This window comes from Anopheles marshallii, chromosome 3 (assembly GCF_943734725.1).
Source record: "Anopheles marshallii chromosome 3, idAnoMarsDA_429_01, whole genome shotgun sequence".
NCBI lineage: Eukaryota > Metazoa > Arthropoda > Insecta > Diptera > Culicidae > Anopheles > Anopheles marshallii.
This window is the reverse complement of record NC_071327.1, coordinates 67,211,948-67,224,127: the sequence shown is the minus strand read 5'-3', so window position 1 is coordinate 67,224,127 and position 12,180 is coordinate 67,211,948. Positions and strand designations below refer to the sequence as shown.

Sequence of the window (12,180 nt, the reverse complement as noted above, 5' to 3'; positions counted from 1 at the left end):
TCCACGTTTTAATCTTTTCAGATCGATCCACGCTACAACATAATTAAAAATGGGAGACCAACGCTACGTCACCGAGATACCAAGCAGTCTTAAACAGTTGGCCCGTTTCGTCGTACGGGGGTTCTACACGATCGAGGATGCGCTCGTGATCGATATGCTGGTTCGGAATCCCTGCATGAAGGAAGACGACATTTGTGAGTTGTTAAAATTCGAACGGAAAATGCTGCGTGCCCGAATAGCCATTCTGCGCAATGATAAATTTCTTCAAGTTCGACTAAAAATGGAAACCGGCCCCGATGGAAAAGCGCAAAAGGTGAATTATTACTTCATCAACTACAAAACGTTCGTGAACGTAGTAAAGTACAAGCTCGATCACATGCGCAAACGGATGGAAACGGAGGAACGGGATGCCACGAGCAGGGCGAGCTTTAAATGCTCCAACTGCAAGAAGACGTTTACGGATCTTGAGGCCGACCAGCTGTTTGATTTCACGACGAGCGAGTTCCGCTGCACGTACTGTGGCAATGCGGTGGATGAAGACAGTTCCGCACTGCCAAAGAAAGATTCAAGACTGCTACTGGCGAAGTTCAACGAGCAGCTGCAACCGCTGTACGATCTGTTACGGCAGGTCGAGGGTATTAAGCTTTCGCCAGAAATCCTGGAACCCGAACCGGTAGACATAGACACCATACGAGGGTAAGTTCAAATCACCGTGTTTGGAGTTGTATACGTGAACAACTCAAAGCGTCACATTTCTAACAATTTGCAATTTACAGAATCGCAAAACCATCCACCAAAGTACCGACGGAGCAGTGGTCCGGAGAAGCCACTCGATCCAGTGGGTTCGTCGTTGAGGAAACACGGGTAGACATTACGATCGGTGATAGCGATACGCTGGACACGACAACGCAACGCAAAGATCGGCCTGTGTGGATGACCGAATCAACCGTCATTTCGAACGACATGGACGACAATTCGGTTGATGCGATCCTGGAAAAAGCTGCCTTTACCTCCACCCAACCGCAATCGACGGGCAGTAGCAGCACGGGCACGAACAGTACCACCACGAATGTTATGTCAACCCGCAGTCGGAAAGATGCGGACGACATTATGTCGGTGCTGTTGCAGCACGAAAAACAGAGCGCCAACAACACAGCCAATGAAGCAGTACGCGGTCTGGGGCAGCACAACGACGGTAACTCGAGTGATACTAGCGACGATGATAGGGATATCGAAAATGCAGACATACCGGACGCCGAACAGCCGGAATCGGTATCCGAGGACGATGACATGCCTTCGGTGTTCGTAGCAGGAAAGCCATATCCGCTGGATGAAATTAATGACAAGCTGATAGCGGACATGTCGCCGCAGGAAAAGGAAACCTACATACAGGTGTACCAGGACCATTTCAGTCACATTTACGATTAATGATTAGACACATCAAGGAAGGAAAAATAAATGTTAAATTTGAATGCATAGTGCATAAAGCGAAAAAGCTGTTTCGTTACAGATTCGCGCCAAGCCGGGCGGCATTGTTTTTAAATTTCCAAAATGACATTTACAACGTGTTCAGCCTAACTGTCATTCGAAACAAGTACAGGCAGTCCCCGAGATACGCGAATGCGAAGCTACGCGGTATTTGGAAATTAGACTGAGTTATTTTGGTAGCACGCAATCTTAACAAAAGGGCGAAAAATTGGTCGAAAATACTTTCCTTTGTCATATGAAACATTTGTTTTTAATTAATTTACATAAATTAATCAAAAAGACACGTGATTTGTTGAATAAATTCGGTACAGTGAAGGAAGCCAACTATGTAACTTTGAAATATAAACGATTTTATCCCCGGATTCGACTTACGCGGAAATTCGAGATACGCGGATTTTTCCCGGGATATGGCAGTTCACTGTAATTGCGTATCTCGGGGAATGCCTGTACGCGGCCTACATTATTGCAGACGAGTTTGTTTACGAATAGCGTTTCTGGCCTATACGCAAGTGAATTAAAGCTCGCAAACACAAACCATGTCTCTGGTGGCTTACGAATACAGTAGTGACGAAGCGTCGGATAATGAGGAATCGGAAAAAGAGAACCCAACGGTGGTAGAACACGATGGCACTCGATCTGTCGACACCAGCTCGGAACAACACTTAACAGATCCCGACATCACCGAATCGCCGAAAAATCATCTGCATCTTCCAGCACCCAAATGTCTCAACGATCTCAACGTTGTGGAGGAAGATGATGAATTCCTGCACAAAAAAGCAGTTCCGGCCAACATTCCACTACCCCAGCCACCGTCCGCCTTGAATATGGCCACGAAACCCAAGGTACGTAATGGTAAAGTGCAAATTACCATCCCATCGATGAAGGACTTCGGGGAAGATGGGGACGATGTGCAGAATGCGAAGAAACAAAAGCCCATCATCGGTGCTGCACTACCGAACAAATCGACCAACCTTTTAAGCATGCTACCGAAACCACGAACAGCGCTTTTTGACGCAAAACCCACCATGGGGCCATCGTCCAGCAACTCATCCTCGGGTCCATCCACTAGCACCAGCTTTAGCAAACGTCTCGTACCGGACTCTGTTGCGAATAGGCCGCGTAACGTACCGATGAGTGCGACCAAATCCAACAGTCGTGCACAATCCGCTGATTCTAGCACGAAAACCGACAAAGCTGCCACGCCATCATCGCAAGCCGACAACAGTGATGAGGACGATGATGGAGACGAGCAAATGGTGGATTTCTTCTCCTTCAACAAAGTCGATGAATTGCCAACGGTCAGCACGAACGAAATCAGCGCAATGGTTGCTAAAAAAGCTGCCAAAATAGCGGAGAACGTACGAAAGTATACCGAAGCGGATGAACAATCGGAAGCCGCCGTATCGAGTACGATCGAAAACAGAAACGTGGCAGCACTAGCTCACCAGTCAGATGCTGCGCCGGAGGATCTGGCAAGCGAGACGGCTCTGTCCGCTCTTATCGGTGGTAACCGTGCTAAACGGGGCCGTATCGAAGAAGTCGATCTGATCGACATCACGTCCGCCGATATCGTTCCATCGAAGGAGGATTTTTTGCGCCGCCAACTGCAGGATGAAACGGGATACGTGCCGACCGGCCACCTGGTGGGTGATTGGACATGTACCAGCAAGCGAAAGTCGCACATTACCCAGCTGGCGAGCAAGGCGCAAGCTAACGCACAGGAACTGGAAGCAATGTGGGCCGCAAACCGACAGTCCCGGAGGCAAACCCAAAGCAAATACGGGTTTTGAGTGCTTTTCCTTGAGTGATATGGTATTGCGGTTAAATAAATTTTAGTATACAATTTCAAATGTTTCTATCGTCTCCGTTTACCTTTTAAATCTCCGTTTATTGCAATAGAAAAAGTTGTATAGTATACGTACTACATAAACTACCAATAATAACTCTTCAGAACGATTCCACAACCAAGGACATGTCATCGTGTTATAATTGAAAAGAAAGTACACAGTGGCATTACATCGATGTTGCTTTAATATTTCCGATACTGAACCATAACCATCCTTTAGTTACGGTAGCAGATCGAACGAAGTAAAACATAATTTCGGCCGCCCTGCCTATCTATATCATCGAATTCCCATTACAAAATTTAATGTTCCCGCTCTTGCTGCCTGCGTAACTGGCTGTAGCACTGGTGTTAACGCAACCTTGGCTTCTTAATCTACATTACTCAAATGCCATTTATGACGGACTGCAATCCAACCGGGAACGCCCAGCCCGATCGCCCAGTACCGCTTCGTCGGAACGACGGCGAGACGGCGTCGGAAAAAAGTGCGTAAGGTGTGACGATCGGAAGTTGCTCCGAAAACTGTTCCCCAGGGTAAGGTTGCGTCGCACGTAACGTTTCAGATCGTTGCAGTCGAATAGTGCTGCCGTCTGCTCATCGTTCAGCCCCTTAGGAACCCAAATTTTGATGTCATAATCTACACCGGAACTGGCCAGTATCGGAAATTCTGGGTGCGATTCGAGACAATTCACAACCTCGCTCGTGTTGCATCGCAACCAGTTGACAATGGTTTGGCTGCTCTTTTCCCATATGTAGATGGACCCACAGTCGCTACCGGACGCGACGTACTCCGAATGAGGTCCAAAGAAATTTACGCCCTTAATCGTTTTTATGTTGCTAGTGTTGAAAAGAGATCGAGAGAGAATAAAGTTATACCGTTGGGAATTATTTAACCCGACCTGCCATCATAATTACCTGTGGCCCCGGAACTGTATGGTGGTGCCCATTTGTAGGTCTGGTGGATCCAGTTTAAAAAGGTGAATATCGCCTTCACTATAGCTGGCAAGTATTTCCGTCCCATCATGGTTGTATACAGCGCATGTGATGCTCGGCCTCATTCTCTAATTGTGCAATGCAGCGTTAAAAAAGGAACACAAGAATGATTAAAATTTTAGGCGTACAAATCGGTAAAAAAATATGCATTTTCAATGGATTAGATTGCAGGGAATTGGACTGAAAAATAACTGAAACCTAGCCATTCTTTTTAATGCATACTGGTACAAGCTGTACTTACTATATCCGGTGGCCCTCCTACGACCAACACCTTTTTCGGATGTTGTGCACGACGTAGATCGTACACGCGAACCGCGCTGCCGTAACCGGCAACGCAAAACTCCGAATCGAACGGATGCGTCGCAATACTGTACAACTGTTTGTGGACATTGACCAATGTCTGGACCTTGGCCTGGCGCAAATCGCACAGCCGTACCGTTTCATCCTCACCGGCCGTTAGGAATATGCGATCGTGTCGGGCCGGTATCGCCACCTTGTGGACCGCCTGCGACGATCGAAAGATCTGCTTCGTGGTGGGATGACCCGACGGGTCAACGATCATGTGGCGCACCGCTCCATCACGCCCGGTCGATATGATCTCGAGCTCGCTATCCCGATACTCTTCGCAGACCATAAACTTGGTCTGGAAGACGTTGCTTTTGTGGCCGCTGCGAAGCGACTTAACCAGCTTCTTCGATTCCCAGTTCCACAGGTTGATGCGCAGATCATCCGAACCGCTGGCCAACAGTTTGCCCGAAGGGTGAAAGTTTAAGCAATTCACGCAACCCCGATGATGTTGCAGCTTGTGGAGCAGTCCCAATCGTTTCACCAAATTTACCGAACCGTAGGCACGTTTTTGGAATTGGCTCGGATCGTATTTACCAACCGTGGTGGGCGTTTTATGGAAGCGTACACCATGCTGACGCTGATACATTTCGCGTACTATGTTCCATTGGCATCTGTACGGGAGGGAAGAAGAACAAAACGTTTGAAATGAAGAATGTCTCCTCGCGTTCAATAAACGTTTCAACCGTACTTTACAGAGGAAATTTCCTGAAAGTCCACATTTGGCTCATCGCGAAACGGCAAGTGTACATAGTCGAACTCGGAACCGCTCGAGCTGAAACGTAGGTGAAATGTATGAGACAAATGCTCATTTGAATTGATAGCTTAGGAATTCCTCTACTTACTGCCCGTAGGAAATGGAACTCTCCGAGGAGGACGTTAAGGTAGATGAGGAAGAAGTGCTGGAATCGGAATCACTCTGCGAATGATCTGCATCGAACGCAAACTCTCTATTTGTTTCCTCCTCGTCACTAACCACCGCCTGAAACTCTTCATCAACCTGCGCCCCATCAACGCTGTCCTCGTTGCTCTCGTATCCACGAAACACGTTCGGAACAAACAGCTGCGCTATATCATTCACAATCTGAGCTCCGGGAGGAGAAATATATCGACGAATAGTCGACACAACCGAAATCCGAAAAAAGAGAAGCAAAAAAAAAACAGTCAAAACAAGTACATTTCCCAAACGACTCACCATTCACTAACCCGGTTCCTTATGCGATTAGACCGCAAAGAATCAATCGGATCGATTACGGGAGCTTCTTCCTCAACCAGTTCATTTTCCGGTGCGTTTTCGTCCGCCCCGTTCCGTGCCCGATCGTGCCGGTTAGTCAAACGGCGCACATTACGGCGCAATCGTTCAACCGATCGCTCAAGATTCTGTATAAAGGCATCGTCCGCCCGGCTTTCTTCGCTTTCGTCGTCGCTTTGCTCTCCCGAATCACTGCGCGATCGTGGTCTTGGTGAATTGGCAGCCTCCAGCAGTATATCATCTTCCACATCAACCGGTTGCTGCGGTGGATCATCATCGGACTCATTTGGCCGGTCATTTGCACTACATGGAAAAAAAGAAAAGTTTTCATTTTATGACATACCGCACACGCCTGGTGACGTGGTTACCTTTCTGGGGGACTGTTTTCGATCGGTACTGCGGAAGTGGATGCAGTGTTGCCGGATGAAGTTGAAGCACCACAGGCGGACGATGTCGAAGGTTGCTGCTGGTCTTCTGTTTTTATCTTCTTCCGTGGACTGTCGTCGACATCAGCATCATTGTCGTTATTTTTAAGCGAGTCTTCATCCATTATTTCTTGTGTAGCCGCCTGCTAGATATAAGACTCTTGTGAATCGGATGAAATATTTCGCGCAACGGTTCCGGGTTATTTTACGTATGCCTCATTTTCTTGCTGAGGTTTCATTTTATTGCAACCCTCGCATACAGCTGAAAGGCGTACAGCGAGCGAACCAAATTGATTCGCAGACTTTGTGCTACAAACCTGTCTAGAATAGTCCGAATTTTCTATCCGCAGATGTTTTACGGACCGCCGATGAATTGAACTATCTATAAGTGCGTTCCGCTATTGTGTTGCACGCTTAAAATGGAAATAAACCTTGCAATTATATTACGCACAAGAATGTTGTTGATTCGATTGCTAAGAACTGACACATTCGCTGTATTGCTGACAGACATATTGTCCAGACCTGCTGCATCGTGGGCAATTTTAGCAAAATATTAATAATTGAACAAAACTAAAATTTTATTGAAAAAATATTGCAAGTTTAATTGTATGCTGGTGTACTCATTATCGGTTGGTTTTAATAATTACTTTGGTAAATTTTCAAATAAACAGATTGGAAAAGAATGAAAAACATGCAACTTTTTAACCACACGGACAACCATTATGCAGATCGTTTGTTTTGCTGTGGTTTGAAATGCCATCTGTCATTGCCGTAAACACATTTCTCAAACTGTTTTCCCACATGTTTTAGCTGAAAATAAATAACCAAATCGATTCACGATGGATTCTCTGCTATGGTCCAATGGTAAGGTCATTTTCCCCCTTCATTTTACACTGCACTTCAATCTTCACAATGATTGCAGCTTCCGAACCATCCGGCCGATTTTATGCGCATCTGCTTAAACCCGAATTAAATGAGCTGCTCAAGTCGGCCACTTTTGCCGAAGTGCTTTCTGACAAACTACACCAAACGGATGCTTCCAACGAGGAACTGCTGCACTTGGGCATTGGTAGCTTAGTTGCATTTTTACAGTACAATTTCCTCGGTCCACGTGAAAAACAAAATCTCCACGAATCGGTTCAGCAAACCTCCAACAGCCGGGCGAAACTTAAATCGGACGGAGAGGAACTGAATGTAAATGTAGTACGTGCCGATTGCTTATTGGTTTGCAAGCGAATATTCGAACACCTGCTTCATCACGATACAGAAGGAAACAATTCCATCCCAACCGGGTATTGCGTGCGGCTTTGGTATCAACGGTATTTGCTCATTCATCAGCGCTGCATTGATGATCTTACGCATGATCTGTACGAACGATTCAATGCAAACGTGGCAGTGCTCGAGACAGCTCTTTCCACTGCTGAGCAGGCGATCAAAATTGAAATTTACACGGAAATTATGTTCGGATTCATCCAGTTCAAGCGCATTACCAAATTAGAACAATGGCTGCAGAAGCTTGAAACGCTTTCGAACGTAAAGCTAACGGTGGAGGGTGCCTTAGGACTACGCACAAAGTTTCAGCAGACACCACTGCCGCAGCTGACACTAAGGCTGCAAGGTGTCAGCGAATTGGGATTGCCCGATGCCACCGAAACACACAGTCACATGAAATTGCCCCCCATCCTGAATCTGGGCGATGAGGTGCGTTTGGAGAAAGTTAAGTTTTTGAATGACCACGAGAACGAAGATCTGCAGCTGCCTGCCTTGGTGCAGAACATAGTGCTTGGCAAGTTGTAAGTCTAGCCAAATGTCAGACAACACTCCTTGGTTTATTAAGAACGTAATTTGTTATCTTGTCGTTTCACCTTTTTAGATACTTCCTGTACGTTTCGCAGCCAAAAGAACAATTAACCCTGGAAGAGATACAACCCTACATTACTACGCTCGTTTATCAACGTTGCGGACCTTGGGCAACACGTGTGGCTACACTCTTCATGAACGCCTCCATTGAAGCCACTCACAAGCGTACGGTCGATCGGTCTTTGCGTCAAATTGAGGAACTGATACAACAATTCGAACCTTCCTATAGCGAAACAGCGATCCCAATCGCCGATCGTCTACCGTTGGTATTTAGCTCTTGGCCCATCTCTTACTGGCAGATGAAGGAAAAGCTAGCCGACGTGATGGTTAGTCTCGGCATGATGAAGGGCGCACTCGCGATCTATCAAGAGGTGCAGAGCTGGGAAAATGTGATCGAATGTCACACGATACTCGAGATGCGTCATCTTGCCGCGATGGTGATAAAAGAGTTGATGGAACGGAATGGGCCCACGGTGCGATTGTACTGTATGCTGGGAGATGCAACGGATGATGTCGAATGTTATCGACAGGCTTGGGAGCTATCCAATGAGACAAGCGCCAGTGCCCAACGGCACTGGGGCAATTACTACTTTGTGCGCAAAGATTATTCTTCGGCGATTGAGCATCTTCGTCGTTCAATTGAGATCAACTGTCTGCAGGAACCGACACTGCTTCGGCTGGGGTATGCCGCACTTCAACTTGAGCGTTGGGAGGAAGCCGCCTACGCCTATCGGCTTTATACGTCCTTCGAGAACCATGGTTTTGAGCCGTGGAACAATCTCGCCAAGGCGTACATCATGCTGGGAGAAAAACCTCGCGCGCATAAAGTACTCCAGGAAGCGCTCAAGTGTAACTTTAGCAATTGGAAAGTTTGGGAAAACTATCTGCTCGTCTGTGTCGATACGCGGAATTTCAGCGATGCGTTAAACGCGTACGAACGGTTGCTAGACCTGAAGGATCGCTACTACGACAAGGAAGTGTTGGAACTTATTGTACGAGCGATCTTGCTGGGTACGCCGGATGCCGACGGAACACCTTGCAGTCGGTTGAAGGCGAAAGCACTTAATTTGCTTGCTCACGCCTGTGCCCAACAGCCCAACAATGGCTATTTGTACGAGCTGGCCGCCGAGTTGGAAGACGTGGATCTGTTGAAGCGTTGTCACAAGCTACAAAATGCTTACCGAGCGTACACGCAATCTAACAGCCAGTGGTCGAAAGGACCGGAAAGCTGCGCCACCGTGGTAAACCTCTGTGTAGACCTTTGCGAGCGTAGTTTGAGGGCGTTCGTAGAAGGTAAAAGTGATGGAACCCGTTTGGTGCCATTGCGGGCACAACTTGGCTCAGCCCGGCTAACTGGACAGGCATGTCTGCGTTCGGCTAACAGTGCAGAATGGCCGGTGTGTGCTGAACCGCTGCAAACGCTCCAGGATTTGGTCGACAAGCTAACGACCGAATTGAAGCAAGCAATGGATTCATAAAGGAAAAGTGCAAGATTTAACTTAACGTTTTGATTTTCCGCCTTTCAAAAGGATTTATTTAATGTAAGTTCAGGTTGGTAGTAATCAACACACGCACGGTCTGATCGAACGATCCACACACGGCCAAACCCTGTCGATCCGGGCTCCAGTCAAACGTGTGCACAGGTTGGGTGGAAAGCGTTGTTGCGTGGAGCATTTCCAGCGATCCAGCTACACCTTGTTCTTGTCCATCGGATAATGTTTTGGTACGTTTCTCCGGATAGTGGCTAAGATGAGTAAACAAATAAAAATTAGCAAAAATCATGTATGTGTCATCAATCATGCTCTGCATGGTCACTTACTAAAGCCATACACGAACATTTCCCGATCCACCGCCGGTGATGAAAATGTCCCTGTTCTGTGGCAGATGCTTAACTGTCCAGACGGTCGACTTCGCCCCGCTGATAACACCATTCGTGCCGAGCGATTGACCTACGGTTTTTTCTCTTACCGAAGCAAATCCTTTCTCCGAATGTTGCGTACGCATATCGTACACAAACAAACCACCTTCCAACGTACTCACAGCCAGCTTGTTCATGCGTATATCCTTCCGGTCGAACTCAACCGAACAGATACCATTCTTTACGTTCGTTTCCCAGCGCAGCTTCAAGTTCCGCAAATCGACCAGTTTCAGATCACCGTTGTCGTATCCGGAGCAAACTACTCGTTCCACTGGATTGTAAGAATCGCCAAATCCAACCGCCCAACAATCGCGCCGTTCATTCATATTCTCACTCGCCGGACAGATGTTCGCGACCGGATCGTTCGGCTGACGGGGATCCCACACCTTCACCGAACCATCCCGCCCACCGGTGACAATTTCCGGCGCACCACAGTTCACCGTCGATCCTCCGATCGCATCGATCGTGTTGATGATTCCTTCGTGTGCGTTCACCTCATACACGGGCGTTTCGAGCCGGTCCAGATCGTAAATCGCAAGCTTGCCTGCAAAATCACCCACCGCCAGATGCTCGGTACGAAGCTTGGACGCACCGAACGAGCAACATTTTATCGATTTCTCCTTTTCCGTCTCCCTGACTAGATCGAGCGTGCCACGATTTAGCTCGTAAATTTGCACCGTTCCCGTGCCTTTCGGTTTCGAACCTATGACCACGAATTTGGCTGTACAAGGAATCCACTTGACGTCGTACACCGAGTAGTTGAGCGATTTTTCAATGTGCGATATCATCTGTACGGAATCCATGATTGCGAAGGTATGGTGCGGTTCATGCCAGCCGGACGTGAATTGATGAATGATCTAGAACGATTGCAAAATTGAGGCTTTTTGTTGGTGAAAGTATAAAACGCAGCTACCGGTAACCGTCGTTGCTAGGATTTGTAAATAAACACACGTTTGAACGTGGTAGTGATGCACAGTGGGCGTTTGCCTGGTCACGAACAGAGATCTTTGCAAGCGGCGTGTACACGGCTATGAATAAGAAATAAAATGAAATATTTTTCACTTTTCGTTTGGTTGTACGCGATCGAGCTTTGATGGAAGAATAGACACAAGATCGCGTTAATTTTATAGGGAATTATGGAATTTGGAGATAAGTTAGTAAGCTGGATCTTAACTATATGGCGAGAATTGCCCATTGCGTCTCGGTTCTATCACGCAGAAAGATACGCATACGTGTAAGCACAGCTTTCGATTTTATCTAGATGCCAGCTAAACACGGTTAACCGTCGTTCTATACATATTCCCTCATTCTTGTTCCGTCAGTTAGTTGGAAAGGACGTGCCGCGCAGCAAAGCTGTTCTCATTCCGTGTTTCAAAGTACAGGTTTCCGTGTGAATATCCCCGTGAGTGAATTTCTAGTGCCCGCCAGAAAGTATACGCGATCGGAAACGGATAACGCCAAATCCTAGCACGAAAAGCGAACGTTTTCTGCGATTTACGCACCGCGTGCACTGCTGTAATCACTCCGGTGTCATACACTCACACCTATAACCGCCGTTTAACAAACATTTCTTCTCGGAAAAGGACGAGCTCCAGGGCAGTAATTAAGTGGTGTTGTGTGCGGTTATCAAGTTCCGGTCGTCGCGCGAGTTTGGATACCGGAATTAGTTCATGGTTAGTTGCATATCAATAATTGGTCGTGTTTTATATCCTTGTCAATATTGTGTCTCGAGCGAAGGATCCGATGTAACTTCTGTTCCTGCGTAGGTTCGTTTATTTTCGTAATGCTGTGAAAACAGGATGCTTTACCATCGGAGCAAGAGTCGTTCTCCACCAACGTCTTCATTTCACCACTTTTCACAAACCACTGTTATTTGCTTCACGTTGAAAATTCCTTATTTTTAGAATTGCTTCTCACAAGCAGTCGGTGCAGGAAAATGATGGTGAAATGCGGCTTGGTAGGAATACTCTTACTTTCCCCGCTTTTGTATTCGTGGTGTGTTTTGTGAGGAGTGAAAGTGTTACTGTTTGTTTTTTTGGGGACCATTTTCATGTGT

At 47.0% G+C, this 12,180-nt stretch overlaps 5 protein-coding genes across 5 annotated transcripts; 3 read left to right on the top strand and 2 right to left on the bottom strand.

Annotated features, from left to right (window-relative positions):
* Nucleotides 1-49: 49 nt before the first annotated feature.
* Nucleotides 50-1,428, top strand: LOC128715301 (general transcription factor IIE subunit 1). The gene is made up of 2 exons (XM_053810183.1): nucleotides 50-696; nucleotides 777-1,428. Exons 1-2 carry the CDS (start codon nucleotides 50-52, stop codon nucleotides 1,426-1,428), a joined length of 1,299 nt encoding a protein of 432 aa, XP_053666158.1.
* A 596-nt stretch (nucleotides 1,429-2,024) lies between these two features.
* Nucleotides 2,025-3,278, top strand: LOC128715302 (proline-rich protein PRCC). The gene has a single exon (XM_053810184.1). The coding sequence runs from the start codon at nucleotides 2,025-2,027 to the stop codon at nucleotides 3,276-3,278; it is 1,254 nt and encodes a 417-aa protein (XP_053666159.1).
* A 448-nt stretch (nucleotides 3,279-3,726) lies between these two features.
* On the bottom strand, nucleotides 3,727-6,471 carry LOC128713058 (DDB1- and CUL4-associated factor 8). The gene is made up of 7 exons (XM_053807921.1): nucleotides 6,290-6,471; nucleotides 5,876-6,224; nucleotides 5,515-5,753; nucleotides 5,361-5,444; nucleotides 4,566-5,283; nucleotides 4,247-4,392; nucleotides 3,727-4,168 (listed from the first exon to the last, which is right to left on the bottom strand). Exons 1-7 carry the CDS (start codon nucleotides 6,469-6,471, stop codon nucleotides 3,727-3,729), a joined length of 2,160 nt encoding a protein of 719 aa, XP_053663896.1.
* Nucleotides 6,472-7,258: 787 nt separating this feature from the next.
* Nucleotides 7,259-9,684, top strand: LOC128713057 (tetratricopeptide repeat protein 27). The gene is made up of 2 exons (XM_053807920.1): nucleotides 7,259-8,139; nucleotides 8,220-9,684. Exons 1-2 carry the CDS (start codon nucleotides 7,259-7,261, stop codon nucleotides 9,682-9,684), a joined length of 2,346 nt encoding a protein of 781 aa, XP_053663895.1.
* Nucleotides 9,685-9,742: 58 nt separating this feature from the next.
* On the bottom strand, nucleotides 9,743-10,927 carry LOC128714028 (dynein axonemal assembly factor 10). The gene is made up of 2 exons (XM_053808904.1): nucleotides 10,026-10,927; nucleotides 9,743-9,950 (listed from the first exon to the last, which is right to left on the bottom strand). The coding sequence occupies exons 1-2, from the start codon at nucleotides 10,925-10,927 to the stop codon at nucleotides 9,743-9,745; spliced, it is 1,110 nt and encodes a 369-aa protein (XP_053664879.1).
* Nucleotides 10,928-12,180: the final 1,253 nt, after the last annotated feature.